This window comes from Vanessa cardui, chromosome 5 (genome assembly GCF_905220365.1).
Source record: "Vanessa cardui chromosome 5, ilVanCard2.1, whole genome shotgun sequence".
Lineage (NCBI taxonomy): Eukaryota > Metazoa > Arthropoda > Insecta > Lepidoptera > Nymphalidae > Vanessa > Vanessa cardui.
In genome coordinates this window covers 12,431,520-12,450,166 of record NC_061127.1, presented here as the reverse complement: position 1 = coordinate 12,450,166, position 18,647 = coordinate 12,431,520, and the positions used below count along the sequence as shown (strand labels likewise).

At 35.4% G+C, this 18,647-nt stretch overlaps 1 protein-coding gene across 1 annotated transcript; it reads right to left on the bottom strand.

The window, feature by feature from the left end:
* Positions 1 to 2,494: 2,494 nt before the first annotated feature.
* Positions 2,495 to 16,373, bottom strand: LOC124530053 (maternal protein tudor-like). The gene is made up of 16 exons (XM_047104039.1): positions 16,181 to 16,373; positions 15,970 to 16,090; positions 15,723 to 15,852; positions 14,325 to 14,642; positions 13,220 to 13,358; positions 11,719 to 11,860; positions 11,029 to 11,163; positions 10,185 to 10,285; positions 9,264 to 9,352; positions 8,078 to 8,199; positions 7,215 to 7,326; positions 6,156 to 6,302; positions 5,413 to 5,522; positions 4,308 to 4,412; positions 3,331 to 3,539; positions 2,495 to 2,767 (listed from the first exon to the last, which is right to left on the bottom strand). Coding segments are annotated over exons 1-16 (2,133 nt in total). The 5' UTR covers positions 16,183 to 16,373; the 3' UTR covers positions 2,495 to 2,616.
* Between the last annotated feature and the right edge of the window lie 2,274 nt (positions 16,374 to 18,647).

Below are 18,647 nucleotides of genomic sequence, written 5' to 3'. Positions count from 1 at the left end.
TTGATGAGATTGAAGCAAGAAATTGAGAGAAAGCGGCCAGAATTGATCAACAGAAGGGGTGTGGTTTTTCACCATGACAACGCTAGACCTCACACATCTTTAGCCACTCAACAAAAATTACGAGTGTTTGGCTGGGAGGTATTAATGCATCCGCCGTATAGTCCTGACCTTGCACCTTCCGATTTTCATCTGTTTCGGTCTCTGCAGAATTCCTTAGGCAGTGTCAGGTTAACATCACGAGAGGACTGCCAAAACCACTTGTCGCAGTTTTTCGATCAGAAGCCCCAAAATTTTTACAGCAATGGGATCATGTCACTACCAACAAGATGGCAAAAAGTTATGGAACAAAATGGCACCTACATACTTTAGTCAAATGTAAATAAACTATAAAAAAAACTTTTTGAATTTTCATATAAAATACGAAGAAACTTTTTCCCCAACCTATTATTTCTGATAAATGTTTTAACATGTAATTATGATTCGAGGCAAAAATTAAACGCCAGGTCGGCGACCTTTTTACGAGTTTTTATATTGGTGCAGATTATTTAGCGTACTATTTCTAAAGGCATTCGAAACGGAAATCAGTAAGTACAGTGCAGTAAAAAGTGCAGCGACGGATTTATTTATAATAATCGACTATGTAACTTAATTTTTCTAGATTTCCTTCAAAACATGCCTGGTTAGCACTTGATATTCGATTCAAATCCTCGTAGTTATTATTTTACTACCAATGTTACCTGCTATTTTCAATTATTGCTCGTGCTGATAATAGTAATTAATTAGCACACTTGAAACACAATTTGTATAAATATTATAGGTTTTCCACGTAGAGGTTGAAAAAAATCTAATAAAACTCCATAATATTTATAAATATGTAAATGTGTTCTCTTTATTATTGTATAATTTAACGAATTATTCATATATATTTTGTGTGTATATTCTGGCGTGTTAAGTTCTTATTACAATAGACAGAAAAATTACTTGAATAAACTAAGAATATATTTAAATCACTCCTTAGTACGGTTCACTGATCTGGATCAATTGGCTATTCCTTTGCCTTAATGCTAATTACCATTTAAAAACAGAGAGCACATAGAAAAAAAAAACACTGTTTAAAAGTAACTTATAAATAAATGCCTATGCGAGGAATGAGGTTATATTTAATTTTATTAATATTATTATTAATACATACATAATAATATGGTACATAAAAATGTAAATGATATTGAGATGGTATTAATTAATATCAGAGTATAGATGGTATAACATTGATTTAAACCCAAAATTTACAATCAAGCTTTGCCAAATGAGATTTTAATATAAAAACAAAAATAGCGACTAAAACAAATTATAACAGAAAAAATTCCTAAGCACACAGCTTCACCCATAAATCTTCCTTAAGGGTTCCTGTCTTCTTTTTACGAATGTCAAATCAATGATGACAGAAAGAGATAACAATTGTTTACAAACATTTATATCCTTAGAGAAAAATACTATATTTTATATATGATATAAAATTATTGTTAAATGCTAGGATTAACATTTAAGTATAATAGAGAAAATAACACTTATTTATGTTTTTAACTTAATATAACACTTTGGTTTTTAAACAAAATATGTTAGATCATTTTGTACAAATTAGTTATGATTGAAAAAAAAGTGAGATGCAATTTCGCATCAGAGCTAGAAAAAATTTGGAAGTTGATTCGCCACGCACATTCTTGCTATATATTTCAAGCTGAGGTCTTCCAAACATTTGTACGACTATTGTAGTAAAACCTAGTGTCGTTTGCAGACTACACTTACCAATACGAATTCACTATGAGTGTGTTATCAACACACCATAGTGACCAATTCGACTGCTAATACGAAATGGATGAAAAGAATCTACTTTTAGGTTTTAATTCTTTAAAAGATATAAATAAAAAAATATAGGCATGTTTTCTTATTTATATCTTTTATTTTTTTTTGTGTTGGTTTGAGACTATGATTAATTGCACGGAACCTTCTGTAGATAAGCTAATAATCTTAGGCTAATAAATTTTTGAATTGGGTAGATATTCTCTCTTGTTTGCAACTAGGCAGGTAAGAGCTAGCAAAAAATAAGTAATTAATAAAATGTACTTAACTCAGTCTTATACCATGCTTTCAGCAACGATATTTACAGATATTTTATACCAATCACCATTTATCATTCTATCACAGTTAATGTTTTATACCGTTAAAAATATTATTTGTATTACAACCTTATTGGTTGATTATACTTTTCTGTGACATCCTTTAGGATTGGATTTCGAATATCGAAACAAAGAAATTAAATAACAGAAATGGTTAACAATTACATTTTCGTTTTTTCATATTTTCTTTCATTTTTTCATGTATTTGCATAAAACATTTTGAAATTAAATTGTAAGCACATTAAAATGAAGTTTTTTTTGTTAACTATACGAATATTAAAAAAAATATTTTTGAAATAAAAAAAAATACTAATCGATATAATACCCACGTTAGAGCATGTACAGATAAAATATAAACAAATATTAATTTATATTTAAAATTAAGCTTTTAAGCTTATTTAACTAAATCACAAGTTGCTTATTGTTTAACAATTGCAAGTTATGGCAACACTAGCTTCTGTTTGACATCCGTGTCGTCGACCACTGAGTATTCCGTCAAGGTCACCAGCTCCCCGGCCGCTAGTTGCTCAGCTATGCTAAAGCCGTTTTCGTCGAATAGTTCCACGGTAATCTCATCATAATCTCGCGCCCTGTTAACAATTACATCATAAGTCATAATAAAGTCACTACTAAAAACATTTTTTTTTATTTTGCATCAATTGCTTTTTTCTGATATATATATTTTAAAAAGACGAAGAACTGGATAGTATCATTCATTCTCCTGCCCTTATCCCAATTTTATTTGGGGCCGGAACAGCATGTCTTCTCTTTCCATACTTCTCTGTCAGACGTCATCTCACAAGTAACATTCTTTCTAGCCATATCATCTTTCACACAATCCATCCATCGTTTCCAGAACTGGATAGTAATGAAGGGAAAATTCCAAATGTATGCAGAGCTCAATAGCATAGGCACGTATGGATAAAACAAAAAAAATAGGCCTCATAAAGTCTCTTTCCGTACAGTGTAGTATTTTTTCCAATGTTTGGGCAGTTTCAATGATTAGAAATGATGACAACGAGGCATTCTTAATGGGAGGTGTTTGACCTGTTTTAATATCAATCAATCATTAAAGCCTAACTTTGTGACGTATGTTCTCCCTCCGGTGTTAATAAAGAAGATCAAAGAAAAATCCAGTCGAGTGGCGACTCACACGACGTGCGCCTGCAGTCGTCGCTCCTGTATGAGCGCGCTGAGCGCGGCCTTGGCGGCGGCCCAGCGGCGCGAGTCGGCCGAGCGCGCCGCCACGCCCGCCAGCGCGCAGCGCGACGCCTGCGCCTCCAGCGACCAGAAGCGCGGCTCCAGCTCGCGGACCGCGTCCTCCTTCACCCACACCACGTTGCCGTAGTCGATGTAAATCACCTGCAACACACCGACAGATTGCTTCATATTATTTATTAAGAGTCTCTTTCGGTTCACACGAAAAAGCTGAAGCGCAGCTTATATTATTTATATTAAGGAGGGGCCTCTTTTGGTTAACAAAAGCTGAAGCAAATAATCGTATCTGATTCTAAATTATATATCTGTTCCATTCGTAGTTGAAACACGTGGATCATTAATAATGCAAAATTTTTTTTTTTTTTAGGGTATAGGTTGGCGGACGAGCATATAGGTCACATGAGGGTAAGTGGTCAGCATAACCCATAGACAATGACGCTGTAAGAAATATTAACTATTCCTTACATCATCAATGTGCCACCAACTTTGGGAACTAAGTTGTTATGTCCCTTGTGCCTGTAGTTACACTGGCTCACTCCCCTTCAAACCGGAACACAATAATACTGAGTACCGTTATTTGGTGGTACAATAACTGATGAGTGGGTGCTACCTACCCAGACGGGCTTGCACAAAGACCTACCACCAAGTAATTAAAATTGTAACATCGTCCTATTACCCCTACTCACTTAGCACTGTTCCGATAGTGATTTGAAAAATATTTTTAGGCGTTTGTAATATGGTTATTAATATTACTAATCCACAACAAACGGATTTTTTTAAGTGCATCTATCAAGTACCTTGAGTACCTTCGAAACCATTGCCAAAGGTTTCGAATACATTTTATGACACTATGTTTCAAATCAATTGGATACACATACACTTTATAAGTTTATAGCACTGAATTAGTCGTACCTCTACGTTCTGGTCGGCGCGAGTGGAGGAGACGACCCTCGCGCGGTACCACTGCTCGTCCAGCGGGTACAGCGCCGCCACCAGTTCGCCCGGCGCCGGGATCATCTGAGTGGTACCATACATGTCTTACTGCTCTATTATATATTGATAACATATCACATATAGTACGACACAAATTAGATGTAGCATCGGAAAATGCAATGGAATGAAAATAAAACCGATTACTGCCGATTTACACAACCAATAGAAATAGTTCCCTATCGCGCCATTCGACGCTATTCGTCGCTTTAGATTCGAGCGTCAGACAAAGAAAGTGCATGTAAATTGACGCGTCAAATTGACGAATATATTAGGTCATATGATATTACAAGTTATTACGTTTGTGTAAATTCAGATCATATTCGCGTGAGAAATAAATTTTGATAATTTGGGATAGCGTTCTCGATTCGGATGTGATCGGTTTTACGAATTTTGCCGATGCGACATCTAAGTTGTGTCGTACTATACATAATACATAAATTAGTTCATAGTTCCATATTTGTAAAATATATCATTTTACTATAGAGACCAGAGATATATTATTTAAATTATAATTAGGTCCAGAGAACGAAAGTCATCGACATAGCCCACCGGATTAGTAAGCTGAAGTGGCAGTGGGCTGGTCATATTTGCCGCAGAACCGACAACCGTTGGGGGAAACGTGTTCTAGAGTGGAGACCGCGTTTTGGCAAACGTAGTGTAGGACGTCCTCGGGCACGGTGGGGTGACGACTTACGCAAGACGGCTGGCAAGAGCTGGATGCAAGTAGCCGGAGAAAGACCACAGTGGCGTGCACTGGGAGAGGCCTATGTCCAGCAGTGGACGGAAATGGGATGATGGATGGATGGAATTAGGACGGGCAGTTGGGCACCCTGTGTTTTTGTTATAATATTAACTAACCAGAAATTGATCAATGGATTTTGTTATTTACATGAAAATCAAATTTATGTTTTTATCAACTAAAACCGAAAACATAAAAAAAATTGTTCTAAACGACTGTAATGATAAGTGTAATTAGATTTATATAAATCTAACGCAAGTTTGGTGTGGTATATATATTTCTTACCTTAAGAGGCTTATACATCATCCTAGTGGCCGGAGAGTTCATGTCAAGAATTAAAGCTTCCAAGTTAGTCGGCGGAAGGACCACTCCGAAGCTTGGAACTGTTTCATTTCCTACAATAAGTGTTATGTAATAAGAATTTTTATTTTTTATTTTTTTCTTATAAATATCAGACAATATCACATATATTACTCTGATCCCAATGTAAATAGCTAAAGCACTTGTGTTATGGAAATCAGAAGTAACGACGGTACCACAAACACCCAGACCCAAGACAACATAGAAAACTAATGATAATCTACACCGACTCAGCCGGAAATCGAACCCAGGACCTCGGAGTGGCGTACCCATGAAAACCGGTGTACACACCACTCGACCACGGAGGTCGTCTTCATAACAATTTCTAAACAAAACAGCTTTCTTCACAAAAGCATTACAGTCTGTAAGTTCCTTTCTTGTTAAGAAAAAAGTTTCGAAAGCAGATTTAATTTTTTTTTGTAAAGCCTACTCGCATATACAATTATTCAAATAGCTGTTTTAATTTTAAAATCAGTTATTGTCATATCAAAGCATGTTTGGAGTTATGTTATCTTAGGTATCAAGGTCACTCTGAATCTTTGATTTGCAGACGTGAAGATCACGTTATTTTTAATTTTCCATTCTGTTTAGATAAAACCCATTCACGTTCAAGGTCATATTATTGTAATGGAGATGAGCGAGTGAATGAGTGAATGACTGCAACGTACCAGATTTCTTGTCGGTCAGGAAGTGCACGTAGAAGCGGTTGAAGTGCGCGACGTGCGTGACGCTGACACGCAGCCACGTGCCGGGCGCCGGCAGCGGCAGCGGCTTGCACTTCGCAACCACCGGCACTTGGTCCAGCGTCCAGCCCTCTGGACACACAAACAAACCATCTTCCTCACGATTATGATATTTATTATCGTTATGTATATAGTTTTTATATGTCACCATAGCATTGTAAATTATGTTATGATATATATTTCTTCGTTAGATTACAATATAGCGAATAATAATGCGTTAAATTGCAATCATATTTCACAGTTCACGATATTTCGACAGTTTACAATCTGACGAGACAGTATGTAATCTAACGAATAGGCTATTTGACTGGTTTTTAAAATCCATTCTATATTATTAAGTAGAGGTTAAGGAACCCAGTAAAAGTTGATTTTTTATTTGTAGTACATATTTGCCGAAAAATATCACATTCAAAATTCCATATTTAAATAACGCGCGAAAACGCTACTTGGACAATATGGCGCTGCAATGGGGTCTATGACGTCACTTTGCTGTATTTTAATCTATGGTACATATAGTAGAAAAGCAAGGTTTACAAGAAAGTGAATTCATCACAAGCCCGGCCAATCAGGAGCGTTTTGTGTCATGTGACAAATGTTTGAAAAAATGCATTTTTATTAATTGATTTTTGAATAAATTAAGTATTATTTTCAAGTTTCGTTAGTAAATAACCATTTTTAAACTCATAATATACACCGATTACAATAATTCACAATTTTTTTTTCGCATTGTCAAATAGCCTATTTTGTAATCTTACGGTGACATATACATAACAACGCCAATTCCCGTGGACTGAGTGCAGTCTTCTGTTTTATTAATTTAAGATAAATTTGATGACGCCTATGATACCAAACGTTAAAGTTGAGTATTATCCAGAAAAGTTCACAATTTCAATGAAACATAATCATCATTTAGACTTGATGCTTTGAAATTATAACTGTTTATATATCAATTTCCTGTGAGCTCTTTAGATATTATTTGTCTACCTGGATGTTTCAAGACGTGTCTCTTAGTACAGCGCGCTCCTTTAAAACAAGTCTTCTCCGGCCCGCCCTTGTAATGTTTGCAGATGTCCATTTCGTCTCGATTGTGGTAGCCCTGAAATATTGTAATAGAGATATATCCAAGATACCTTACAACGTTACCTGAACTTGGCTGACACGCTACCGCATGTCTAGATTTCTCTTGAATAAAATCACCGTTACTGTACTGTGGAATATATTTTGTTTTAACTATATTTTTATAAGACATATGCTTAATATGCCCTATATGCTTAATATTCCCTAAAAGTCAATGTAATGTACCTACTTTTAAAAAAAAATATTACTAAAAATTCCCAATTAATAAAGAAATTACTAATATATCCCCATTTATCTCTCCTTTTTAAGCTTATCACTTATGTTAGGAGTGGGTACGACAACAGCCCAAGGGGCCAGGGTAGATACTGCTACTTTTACATCGATAGGCCCGTATACAAAAATATTATATTATTAATTAAAGTCACTCGTCACCACTGCTTAAAGTTATTGGCAACCTCAGAAGTGTTAGCCATTCCTTACATCGCCAATCCCACCAACCGTGGAACCTTAGATCCTTACTCATCCTTCAGACAATAATACGAAATTCTTATTTGGCAGTAAATTATTCTTAGTACTTTCCTATCAATGGCATTAGATAGACAAAAAGATTAATAGATATAGATTCAAATGAATTGGAAAAATTCATACGCGTTTTTATTACTATCGAAAACTTTCAAAGGATTTTTCATTCGATTTTCTTTTAATACGATTCGTATTTAAACATGTTCTATTTTAATATCAATAATGTAATCATAATTGTGTTACCCTACCGTGACTGCTACCAATGGGTCATCATATTCTGGACACTGCGTGATGTCGAAGTTTTCATCTTGTAATTCAGACAGACCCCTAGCTGCCGCTGAGCCCTCGGTCGAGACGTTTGATTTGTCAACTGTAAATAATGGCTTTTATTGGAGTATCTAACATTTTATGCTATAAAAGTGCAAAATAATTGCTTTTGATGACCTCCATGGTCGAGTGGTGTGTACACCGGTTTTCATGGGTACGCCACTCTGAGGTCCCGGGTTCGATTCCCGAGTCGACGTAGATTACCATTAGTTTTTTTATGTTGTCTCGGGTCTGGGTGTTTGTGGTACCGTCGTTACTTCTGATGTCCATAACACAAGTGTTTCAGCTCTTACATTGGGATCAGAGTAATGTATGTGATGTTGTCTCATATTTATTTATTTATTATTATTATTTTGCCAAATGTTTCAACAACGATCGAAATATGTCAGTTTGTCAAGAACTATACACATGAATAGAGGCTTCTTTCGTCCATGAAATCAAATGATTTTCCAAGCATGAGTGTTTGTACTGCAAACGTGCTAATTACTATTTTTTTTTAATATATTTGCAGAAGGATACTATAATGTTGATTCCTCATTGGCCTGACGCTCGAACGTTCGACGTCAACAGCTGCTAATTTAATTAGAAAAACGACGTACATATGTAGTGTGTATATGATACACGTTATCACTTTAGAACGAATATTTTTCACTTTAAATCTTATGAAAATATATAAAACGCATTTAATTAGAGTGTGATTCTTTTGTATAACATTGAACGTTATTTAAGTAAACAATTCCAAGTAACAATACCAACTATTCTTGGTGGTAGGGCTTTGTGCAAGCCCGTCTGGGTAGGTACCACCCACTCATCAGTTATTCTACCGCCAAATAACAGTACTCGGTATTGTTGTGTTTCGGTTTGAAGGATGAGTGAGCCAGTGTAACTACAGGCACAAGTGACATACCATCTTAGTTCCCAAGGTTGGTGGTACATTGACGATGTAAGGGATAGTCAATATTTCTTACAGCGTCATTGTCTATGGGTGATGGTGCCCACATACCATCAGGTGGCCCATATGCTGGTCCGCCAAATTATAACATAAAAAAAAACAATTTATGGTTTCTAGTAAAGTTATTATTAATAATAATAACAAGTCATATTTACTTTTTAACGCGAGTCCTTCTTCAATTAACAGGTCATTGAGCGTCTCGCCCGAAGGCATGATCACATACACGTCCAGGGATTCCGATGAACTGAAAACAATTATAAAATTATAACTCCATTAGCGAGTATAAAAAATCGTGAGGAAACCTGCATGTAACAAATTTTATAGAAATTCTGCCACATGTGTATTCCACCAACCCGCATTGGAACAGCGTGGTGGAATATGTTCCAACCCTTCTCATCAAAGGTAGAGGAGGCCTTTAGCCCAGCAGTGGGAATTTACAGGCTGTTGTTGTTAGCGAGTATATGAAAAATAACATCTCCTAAACATGCTTCTTTCATTTTAAAAAGATTTGCAGTTTACAATTCAAGGTCACGACGTAAAACATAACCGTTGATTTTGGGTTAAGTCAAAGCCTCTTCCAACATCAAATTCAAAAGCTAAAAATGTATTTATAATTCATCTTAAATTCGGCGCTGAAGGTGAAAATTGTAAGTACTACACATGTTGTATGAGACTTTGCCACATACCCACCGGCTTAGTGGAATAAGTCTCAAAAAGGGAAAGTCTTTGATCAGCAGTGAGACATTGTAAGCTGTTACTTTGCTTTTTATACTGCTTTGTTAGAAGTGCGGATTGGTAGATATACAGCAGGGTATAAACTGACACTTGTAGGTCTCACACAATGTTTTCTTTCACTGACAAAGACATGAATTACAAACACACAATAACTTAGTGACGCTCGTTTAAACCCTTGTAATAATTGACCTTGGATTAGAATTCATTAATTCTTATGTGAAAATTGGGAAGAGATTACTCTGTCCTCTATAATATAAAGTTCAGGCACTTCTAAAAGACCTTCATAATTCTCAAGTTTTGATGATGAGGTTTTTTTTTTATAATCAACCTGTATAACATACTTGTCATCTATTTTGATACTGCACGGTTTTCCCATGAAGTCTTTTATGTACATCTCCTGTTTCTCCAACAATTCTTTGCTCCGGTAGCCCAGAAGATCCACCTGTTAACACAATATTAGTTCTAGCTTAAGATTGGTCTACAAGCTTGAAAAAACTTTTTCCTGTGAGTAATGGTGGCAGCGATGCTTTAGGATTCGATGGCGTAGTTTTTTTCGTTATGGTCTAGAAAATAAAGTAGAGCAGGAACGGTAATTGAAGGTCCCACTCGATGGAGACCACAAAGGGGGCAATTCGGCCTTCCAACAGCCTGGACACCCGGGGTTTAAAAGATAGAGAGTTACCCTGGAGTCATGGACATGGTCAAGCCTTGTGTCCTTTGTGAGACGACAATGAGGACGGCTTACGGGGTGGGCTTGCGCTGTTTAAGACACTAGTGAGGAGCGCGACTGGACAAGATCCCCTTCACTCAAAGACAGGTAATGAATAAAATGACGTAGTTTAATTTTTTTATTTTTATTTTATTTTATGGTATAGGTTGGCGGACGAGCATATGGGCCACCTGATGGTAAGTGGTCACCATCACCTATAGACAATGAAGCTGTAAGAAATATTAACTATTCCTTACATCGTCAATGTGCCACTAATCTTGGGAACTAAGATGTTATCTCCCGTGTGCCTGTAGTTACACTGGCTCACTCACCCTTCAAACCGGAACACAACATAGCTGGTGTAAAACCAATGCTACATCCAATAAAATATAATAAGGTAATCGAGTAGTAGCACTGAGATTACTTTCGGTGTAAGTGGCCAGGAATAATCACAACAATGATAATATAACACAAACCCCCGCCAGATGGCAGCAGCGCGCGAAGGGTGGCTTCGTGCAGAACCGCGGCGCCAGCGGCTGTATCGTGGAGATGGGGGCGGTCCTCGTCTCGCCCGTGTCCACCAGGAACACCTCCGCTATACTCATGTCCTCCTGGTACCAGACATTACTGTTTCATCTTTATTGATTTCATTAATTGGCTAGGGTAAGGACTCTTCCTTTTAGGATTGATTCGTTGATACCTACACGCAGCTCTGTGTGGTAATTTAACATATTTTGGCAAATATTCGTAAAGGTGTAGGTTTCCTCACAATGTTTTCATTCACCGACAAAGAGATGAATAATAAACACTAAATGAAGCAAATGAATTAAATTATCCAGTAAGTTTGAGACGATATGATCCAGTCGTTAGACACACGTTCATCTTTCAAACCCAGGCAAGCACCACGAGTTTTTATGTGCTTAATTTGTACCCGTAATTAACCTCATGTTCGGCGATGAAGGCAAACATCGTGAAGAAACCTGCATGAGACTAATTCCATCACCAAGCCGCATTGGAGCAGTGGTGGAATATGCTGCAATCCTTTATCTCCAAGGAAAAGGAGACTTAAGCCCAGCAGTGGGTAATTACAGGCTGATGATGATTAAGTTTAACTTAAACTTAAAAAGAGCTGGGCTATATAAGGTGTGTGCACGAATACATCTTACGTCACTGAGTCTTATAAAGAGCCCCCGGTAGTAGCAGTCGCTGTCGTGCGCGTAGTACGTGCAGTACGTAAGCGCCATCAGTTCGTCGAGGTTCATCTCTATCGTGTTCTCCTTGTAATAGCTCGTCATTTGTATCATCAGTCTGAAATAAACAAATATTACTATAGCGAAATGTATATAAATGTCAGAAGGCTCCAGGACGTGAAATAAAATTATTAATGTTCATTAGTATTCTTGGTAAACTTTGGCAATGGTGTCGAAGGTACTCAGGGTACTGGATAGATGTACTTAAAAAAATCGGTTACTAGTGGAGTAGTAAGATTAATAACCATATTAAAAGCGCTTACAAAATATTTTTCAAATCACTATCGCAACTGTAGTAAGTAAGTAGGGGCAATATTATAATACATATATAATAGGTACCACCCACTCCCCAGCTTTTCTAACAAATAACAGCCAGTGTAACTACAGGCACAAGGGACATGACATATTAGTTCCCAAGGTTGGTGGCACATTGACGATGTAAGAAATAGTTAATATTTCTTACAGCGTCATTGTCTATGGGTGATGGTGACCACTTACCATCAGGTGGCCCATATGCTCGTAGTAGTAGTATTGTAGTAGTGACGGGAGTGGCTTCCATAATTAAGTATTTAATAATAATAAATCGTTTGGTTTGTCGAAGAGAGACCGTGTGCTGTGTCGTCTTGCTGAGCACACCAAGCATTGGGCATATTCTCAAATCGTGGAGATACGACAAATTCCTTCGCTGTCCAAACTGGTTGTTTAACTATAAGACCACTTGATGGTAATGCAGAACTAGGTTTAGTTACCCAAAACTATTTCTGCATTACCATCATGTTCCATTTATGCAAGTAATTTAAAACCTATTAATTAATTAACAGTATCATATAGTATTTGACGACCTCCGTGGTCGAGTGGTGTGTACACCGGTTTTCATGGGTACGTCACTCCGACGTCCCGGGTTCGATTTTCGGCCGAGTCAATGTAGATTATCATTATTTTTCTATTTTGCCTTGAGTCTAGGTGTTTGTGGTACCGTCGTTACTTCTGATTTTCCATAACACAAGTGCTTTAGCTACTTACATTGGGATCAGAGTAATGTATGTGATGTTGTCTCATATTTCATTATTTATATATGTAACATCTATACATAGCATAAAACAAAGTCGCTTACCGCTGTCTGTCCCTATGTATACTTATCACCTTAAAAATCTCAACGGATTTGATGCGGTTTTTTTTAATAGATAGAGCGATTCGAGAGAGAGGTTTTTGTATATAATACATGGACAATATAGTAAAGTAACAGTGACAATTTTAGTATCTAATGTGACGTCGTAAATAAACAAATTGTGTAGTATGTTTAGTATCAGCATTGCGACTGTGCAAAGCCAGGGCAGGTCGCTAGTCAACAAATTGGCTAATGAACTGTTGGTTACAGCTCATCCTTCAATATCTAGATAGCATTTTTTTCACTTACTTGCACACATCATCAACATCATCGGCTATAACCCAGAACGATACACCATCCACATGCATGATTGTTGCTGAATACACATGATCAATTTGGAGTAAGCTCTGTGCTGGCAGCTTGCAGTCATCAAAAGCTGGGCCTGAGTCTAAAAAGAAAAAATACAGAATTACAAAAAGTGTAATTGAATGATAAAAGGCACCTAAGAATGAATCCTGATGCATATTATGTGATTATATTTTACCAATGCTAATATTACAAAATATAAAAGTAACTCTGCTGTCATGGCTTAACTTTTAAAACAAGTTTGATGAAATTTTGTTTGAAACAATATTGAGCCCTCTGGAAGGATATGCTTTTTTATAACTCAAAGAACCTACTCCCTAGCGGGCGGGCAGAGTCGCGCATTATTATTTTAATTAATACTAAATAGCTCCCAAGTTAGTCTAACATTGGTATCCCTCAAAATCCTTTCTTAGCTGATGCTTACAGTAAAATAAATCAATACCAGACTATGTACCCATTGATATACCCAGCTTTATTTGTCTTAGGTATATTAGCATACAATGAACTAAGGGTAAGGAGAGAGCTAGCTCTCGTAATATATGTTTTTAAGGTTTTGAGAGGTATAGTATATAACGCTGATGTCCTTAGCCAGTTGAGTCTGTGCGCCCCAGATAGATATGTGTGACGGCGACATCGACCGTCGTTGCTAGCGGTGCCCACCGGGCGAACCAAGTTGCTCAAGGAAGCACAACTGACGAGCATGTTACATACTCTCAATGTGATAGCAGACAGAGTGGATTTGTTTTGTTGCAGCCTGAGTGAACTCACAATAATTGCTGCTTGGAATATATCATATACAATTTAATATTATATATTTAATAATATAAAATGGATAGATAGATATTTTAAATTTGTTTTTTTAAAGTGCTGTAATATCGAATTGGGACACAATCCTGTAATGATATTTATACAGTGTGGCATAATAAATAAATAAATGTATCAGCAATTACATAACACTCATTGGAAGTCTCATAAAGTTAGCTGGCCTTGACTTTTATTACACCTATTGTAAGAAAGGAATTGGAATAAAAAGATGGAACCATCCTACCATCCAAAGTGAGTCTCTTTGTTTCTTCTGTTATTTGACATTGCACTTCCTTCTCACTTTTGGTCATTGGAACACTTTCCGATGAACATGATGAACTTGAGAACGCTATCAAAAGCTGATCCTCCTTTGGTATTTTCATACGATGCGGTTTTTCTGACGGGTATTGATTACAACATGGTACTGTGTGATCCTTAGACGTTGAAGGTGTTGGTTCACTCAATGCATCTATTAAATTAAATGTTCCGACAGGTGGTTGAGGTAATTGAGCAGGGTTTGGGACATCATGTACCGGGGTGTAATTGCTAGTAGTCGTTGTATCTGTAATGAAACAAATCTTTTTAACTTAATTGGCTTAACTGATGAGCTTTTGCACCAAATTATGCTGTTATTCTTCTAGTGTACAATAATAATGTTACAAACAATAAGCATAACTAGATTAGAAAGTGAAGATAAACTTTTCGAAACAAGGAATCTTTTTAAATTCAGATACATTGGGGTGAGAAAAAATGAATGTGTTAGATAAAAAATTATGTAGTGTCTGTACATAAGCTTTATATAAGTGTAAATTAACCAAAAATAAATATATATAATAAGAAATATTACTGTATATATATGTATAATAAATATTAACCAACATCTTAAATTGTCTCCACTGGTAACACAAGGGCTATCGATTTGATTGGGACCTTGACTTGACTGCTAGCTTTCTTGCCACCATTCTATATGATGAAAATAATTTTGAAAGAAACTTTTTGAATGTTTATTTCTATATAATTATGACATTAATGTTACTAATTCATATTTACTGATACTAATAGTCTCATAATAATGCTCATAAAATATGTGTATAGTCGATTAATTATGTTACCTAACTTATATTTCATATTCAATAATAATACGTATTAATTACTTAATAGGTCAATTTGATATTTTACTGTTTTTGTATCAAATCAAAAAATGTTAGTGTTTAATTTGATTTAAGAAGTGGAATAAATTTCTAGTCAGAATGATTACACTTGTGTGAGTCAGTTCAATCTATATCTGTATTAATAAATATTATTCTGTACTCATACATGATTCAGAAGAGATTAAGAATAATCTGATAAAAAGTATATATAAACTTATATGTTACATAAAGAGAAAGACCACAGTGGCGTGCACTTGGAGAGGCCTATGTCCAGCAGTGGAAGGTACGGGCTGATGATGATGATGATGATATATTACATACATGGATGTAAACAAATAGTTGTTTTATCATCTTTCATTCAATGTTACTTTGAACGTTACCTATATCGTATTGTTAATTTTAAGTGTTTAGTGATACTTAGGTTGTTGGAATTTTTTTATTGAAATAGTTACTATAGCAAAAAAAAATATTCAAATACTTAAACAACTTACCAAGTTTACTAATGGCAAGATTAAAGTCTGTTAGGAGATATGTGTATTCGTCTAACTGTTTCATACAGCTTAGAAACCGATCTTTTAGTTCTGCAGGCTCACAGTTAAGGGTTCCTACAAAGCCTTGAGCCTAAAATACGAAATATATACTTTTAATTATTTCAAACCTTGATAAGTACTTAGTATTTACTGATTTTCGCTTATTAACAAGTACTTTATTAACATAAAATTAAGTTTTTCAAAATACCTGCAATTTTAGATTTTTTATATTTTGTATCGCATGGTCACATTTATCAACAAAAACATTGATTCTGACTTCCATCTCATGTCGTCGGTGCATTGCCAAAGTCGCAAGGTCTACGAAACTCCTGAAACACACAAGAAATTAAGAATAATAATGATTATCGATAATTATTTCTTGTAACATCACATTAAAGTTTAAAAAATATATTTATTACATATTTGCTATTTCGTGATAGCTGTATTAAAGAAGAATAGGCAAAGATGCTTAAACTAATTAATTGCAACTGTGCAAATTTAAGATTTTTTATTCATAAAGTTGTAGATTGCTTGTAAGTTCCGAACGTTGAAGGAATTGAAATGTGACTAGAAAGTCGAAACTAGAAACTTGAAAATAAACAAGGCTTTGACACTAACATATGTCATTATTTTTTCTTTTTTTAAATAGGGTATTTCGTGTCTGACAATGGCGGATAATATGCATTGTATTGGTAAAAAATATTAGTCTTTAAGTAAAGATTGATTTAAATATTGGAAATATTTGGTTTTAATTATTATGACTTTAGTTTTAGTTTGGCAATCACATATATTAAATTAATTAAACACATTTTTTTTATGTATTCTAGATGATTATAATTTCTACTGACCAATAGATGGCGCTTATAGGTTATGCCAGGATTACCCATATGATGAGTCTATTGAATGATAGATGGCACTATAAGCTTTAAAATTTACAATTATTTAGAAATTTTTATTACTTGAACAATACATTGATGATCTCTATTTACAAGAAGATATTTTTAATTATTTTGGCTCAAGTACATCATACATAAAATATTTTCCTTCCTTTTTCCATATCATATATTCTACTTTAAATACAATTTGTGAAGTTTGGTTTTGGAAATATTAAAATTAAATTTTAATTCTAGTTATATTCTAGGCAATTGCTATAATTACTAACACTCCAGATACAATAAATTAAAATGTTTTAAAGCTAATTATTAGCTGGTCAGACGATTTACGCACTAGGTTTCAATTAAAGTGGCCAGCAAACTAAACAAGAGCTGCATAATAAATTCAGGAAGGCCCGTTTCGCGCCATTCTAATTGGATTCAGAGGCCCGAGTAACCAATTAGTGAGAGAGACGCAGATATGCGTTGGGTGCCGCTACCGACGCAGAATATAAGGGAGTGTAATTTGTTTGACTTTAAAAAGTATAAAATTATTATGTTGAACGGAGAAAATTGAACTTGTGATGTGATAAATTTCTCGACTTAACAGAGAAAATCTGCTTAAAACATTATACCTTGTCCAACTAACACTGTTAATCGAAACACCACATAGTGACATGGTCGATTTTAACAATATCGAGAATAAATCGAATTCCTGGCCCTGGATGCTTGAAAGGATCATGTAATGACTCTAGAAGGGTGGACCACTTATTAGAACTTTAATGTGTCCGAATCAGTTTTAAAAAAATATGGCTAAAGGGAATAGGACTATCAGAATCACCGATGAGTAATACGCTTTCATAATAGCGAGACTGATAGATGCCGACAAGGACCGAAGTCGGGAGCGTGTAGGAATAAGATAGCTAACAGCAAGAATCTGATATATATATATATAGAAGAAAAATACAATTTAAAATTAAATACGTAAGCATTTTATGAACTAAATTATACTTATCATGATCAAGTAGATTGACAAAAAGTAAATGGCTAACAATAAGCCTTAATATTGCCTCTTTTAGGAGTATTTACTATCCCCAAATGTGCAACCAATTTTAATAACTTAGATGTTATATTTTAACCAGAACAAGACAAATCTAAGAATTGTTATTTATTTCGTAGAATATGTGATGTAATGAGTATGGTACAGACAAACTTGCACAAAGCACAACTATTAAATTATTGAAATAATATTTCAAGAGTTTTTCCGAAAATTCCCCGAGTAATGAACTTATCGGTGTTACGCTTCCGAGCCTCGGAAATCATGAAATCAAAAATCATGCGCTGGCTGACTTTATTGTTGATCCAGTGCAAGCCCGCCTGGGTAGGTACCACCCACTCATCAGGTATTCTGCCGCTAAGCAACTTTACTTGGTATTGTTGTGTTCCGGTTTGAACGGTGAGTGAGCCAGTGTAACTACAGGCACAAGGGACATAGCATCTTAGTTCCCAAGGTGGGTGGCGCATTGACGATGTAAAGAATAGTTAATATTTCTTACATTGTCCATGGGTGATGGTGACCACTTACCATTAGGTGGCCCATATGCTCGTCTGCCTACCTATTCCATAAAATAAAAATAAATGATTTTTTAAATAGTGTCAGATTGTTTTATAACTGAGGGAAAAGGTATCAATTTGTTTGTGAGTCCATTTGTAGGCTATGGTATAGCTGACACAGATTGCTTATCTTGCGTTTTCAGTGATTGAAAATTTGTAAATTGCACATAGTAATTGTAATACTAGGTTATTCTTATTATTATTTTATATATTAAATAACACATAAAAACGGTCGCAGAATTCTATTCGTTCCTAATTAAGTAACCTGACAATATCACACGTTTTATGTTACATTAATATTATGTGAAAGTACCTCTGTCTGTCTGTCTGTCAGTCTTTCACTACCAAACCGCTGAACAGAATTTCATAAAATTTGGTGTGAAGCAAACTTGAAGTCCAA

Bases quoted from the DNA above. Each gene is read 5' to 3' on its own strand.
- LOC124530053 (XM_047104039.1), bottom strand. The intron at 11,164-11,718 runs GTAAGATGTATT...GTCTGGTACCAG, and splicing joins TCTTTATAAGACTCAGTGAC to GAGGACATGAGTATAGCGGA. The intron at 4,413-5,412 runs GTAAGAAATATA...GGTACCACTCAG, and splicing joins TGATGTATAAGCCTCTTAAG to ATGATCCCGGCGCCGGGCGA.